Raw genomic sequence first — 2,680 nt, 5'->3', positions numbered from 1 at the left:
GTCCCAGGAATCAGCCAAGAGGGTGGCTTCAGCCTACATATCCCTCTGTTAGAGCCCTCCAGGGTCCTCAGCATTATAGAATCACAAAACCAGGTGTGTGAGTGCCATCTTGTTATTTTATATTTAGATGGGTTGATTGTCCACCCATCCATCTGTCTGTCATCTGTCCATCGTCCATCCATCCATCCATCCATCCATCTGTCCATCCACCTGTTGTCCGTCCATCCATCCATCCATCCAACCATTTATCTACCTATCCATCAGTCCATCTGTTCACTCATCCATCCATCCATCCATCCATCCCTCCATCCATCCATCCCTCCATCCATCCCTCCATCCATCCATCCATCCCTCCATCCATCCCTCCATCCATCCATCCCTCCATCCATCCATTTATCCACCCATCCATTCATCTGTCCATTCATCCCCATCCATCCAACTGTCCATCTGCCCATTCATCCAACTAATATTTGTTGAGCATTTATGCTGCGTGTGGCCCTGGGGACCTAGTAACACCAGACCTGGTCCTGCCCTTAAAGACTGGACATGTGTGCAGGAGGACAGAGCAGGGCAGAGATGGTGATGCTCTGTGATGGGGCTTGGAGTGGGAGGCAGTACACTGGGGACCCGGTGGAAAACAGGTGTCAGCTTGGGGGAGGCAGGTAGAGGGACCAGCGTGGGCAAGGGGCCCAGAGCAAGTGTGGCACTTCAGATACCTACGGTTAGGCCAGGATGCGGGCGGAGGGGACATTGGTGATACTTGAGGCTCTTTTAGTCTCAACGTGTGCTTATTGACACTGCTGTGTGCCAGGCTAGGGAGACAGTGGTGAACAGATCACAGGGACACCATCCCTTGAACCTTGAGGGCTGGTAAGGAGTGGGAACGAGGTCCAGCCCTGCCGGTTCTCAGATGCCCCGTGGGGTGCAGGCTTCATTCTGAAGGCACTAGGGAACCATAGAGAATGCACCCATGGACCTAGAAGACGGGCCAGAGGTGGGGAGGCACTCTCTCTTGCAGACTGTTAAAGTATCTAGGCAGGACATGATATGAATATGTTATGACTTAATTTATCAGGAACTAATTTATCATTTGGAATTAAATTCCTTTAAATTATATAATTATGTAATACCAGTGGTCCCTATTAAATTTAGAACCCCTTTTTAAAATCTGATTTTATGATACTACTATCTTAAATGAATGCAGAAGACAGTGTAAAGAAGCAATAAAGCTTTCTTTTTCTAAATTGTCTATAACTAATGGCTCTAAAACTGCAGGACAATCTTTGGGATGTATTGAGAGCATTACATGTCACAAAGTCTGGAGAAGCCGCAGATCTCAATCTATAAAAATTTGGGGAAGACATTCGCCAAGAAATTTAGATGACCATGGTACTTTCTCACTGTCATTATTATAAAGACCAAAACTATGTCTCTGATTTGCTTTAAAAATGATAAAAGATTGTCCAAAATATTCAAGGTGCTCAGAGCACCTTCTTCAAAGACACAGACTTTGTCCCCCAACTTGGAGAAATCAGAGTAGGATCCAAACAAGTCAACACTACTAGAAAACAAGGTCTCTTATTGATGAAGAAATATTTAGTGCCTGTATTGAGTCAGGTTAACAGACTAAATAGGTATATGTGGGCTGGACTCAGGCTGACTTAATAAGTCATTCATGAGTTCATTAATCTAAGTTAGCGAGAAACCGGTTAAGGTAAAATATTACCCCATTGTATTCTAATTAATGTGTTTGAGACAGTGCTCTTAAATGGTCTTATTTATATAGTCTCAGTGCTTTCTTTATATTAACAAGTTAACATGTAGGGGCGGAAAGGCGTGTGTTTTCTCAAAACTATCAGAACTGGACCTGTTGCCGTCTGGAGTCTGGCTGAGAATCGTAGGTCTTGAGTGAGTGACTTACAAAAGTGAACTGCTTATTATGCTGCACACTCATTGTGAATTTGGTTCGCATGCTGTAGTTTATAAGAATGAGCAGATAATTAGGTTTTGGAGGCAGGATGCCACTAAAATCATGGAATAATATCTTATATACAGCTGCAGAAGTTGCAAACCAGAAGGAAGTATCATAAAGCACTTTACCGAAGACTCCCTTCTGGGCTGGTGGCTGACCCGGGTCGGGTGGGGCAGGGACAGGAGACCTGAGTTAGGGGCCCTTGCTCTTTCAGCTACAGGAATCACCCAAGGCTTTGCCTTCTGAAGATCACTGTTTCCTTTATAATGGAGCTACCTTTTGCAGGTGGGAGATTTGAAACGTGGCCTCAGAGGTGCCAACGCTTTAAGTGGCCCACAAAGTCGAGCAAACCCAAGGCCAGTCAGCTGAATGCCCCCCAAAGCTGGAGAACACCTGAGCTAGGTGAAAGAGGCCCATCCACATCAGAGATGGGATCAGAGGCAGATGGAGACCCCAGTTCCTGCCAAGGCCTAACAGGGACTCAGCCTCTGTGATGCCAGCCCCATGTGGGGACTCACTGCTCAGGGGGTGGCACCACAGAAGCGAGCTGGGATGCTCATGCCAGCCTGTTGGTCCCTGCTCTAAGCCTTGGGAGCATCTTCCTGTGGCCAAAGAGTTCATCACATGAGACCTCAACAGGACACTTTGCCTCAGGGAGAGGGCTAAATGTGGGGACCGATCCTGAGTGCCCAGACGACACCTGGCCCC

The 2,680-nt window shown here is 46.8% G+C and overlaps 1 protein-coding gene across 1 annotated transcript in view; it reads left to right on the top strand.

Moving 5' to 3' along the window:
• The window catches only part of GFPT2 (glutamine-fructose-6-phosphate transaminase 2), a 44,501-nt gene that overhangs the window by 20,606 nt on the left and 21,215 nt on the right, over positions 1-2,680 (top strand). Inside the window, exon 8 of the mRNA XM_011371987.2 lies at positions 606-630. Coding sequence (XP_011370289.1) covers positions 606-630 — 25 coding nt within the window. The remainder of the gene's footprint in view (positions 1-605; positions 631-2,680) is intronic.

Source organism: Pteropus vampyrus, unplaced genomic scaffold, assembly GCF_000151845.1.
Source record: "Pteropus vampyrus isolate Shadow unplaced genomic scaffold, Pvam_2.0 Scaffold197, whole genome shotgun sequence".
Classification (NCBI taxonomy): Eukaryota; Metazoa; Chordata; class Mammalia; order Chiroptera; family Pteropodidae; genus Pteropus; species Pteropus vampyrus.
The sequence above is the reverse complement of the archived record's forward strand: the minus strand, read 5'-3'. Positions and strand labels throughout refer to the sequence as shown.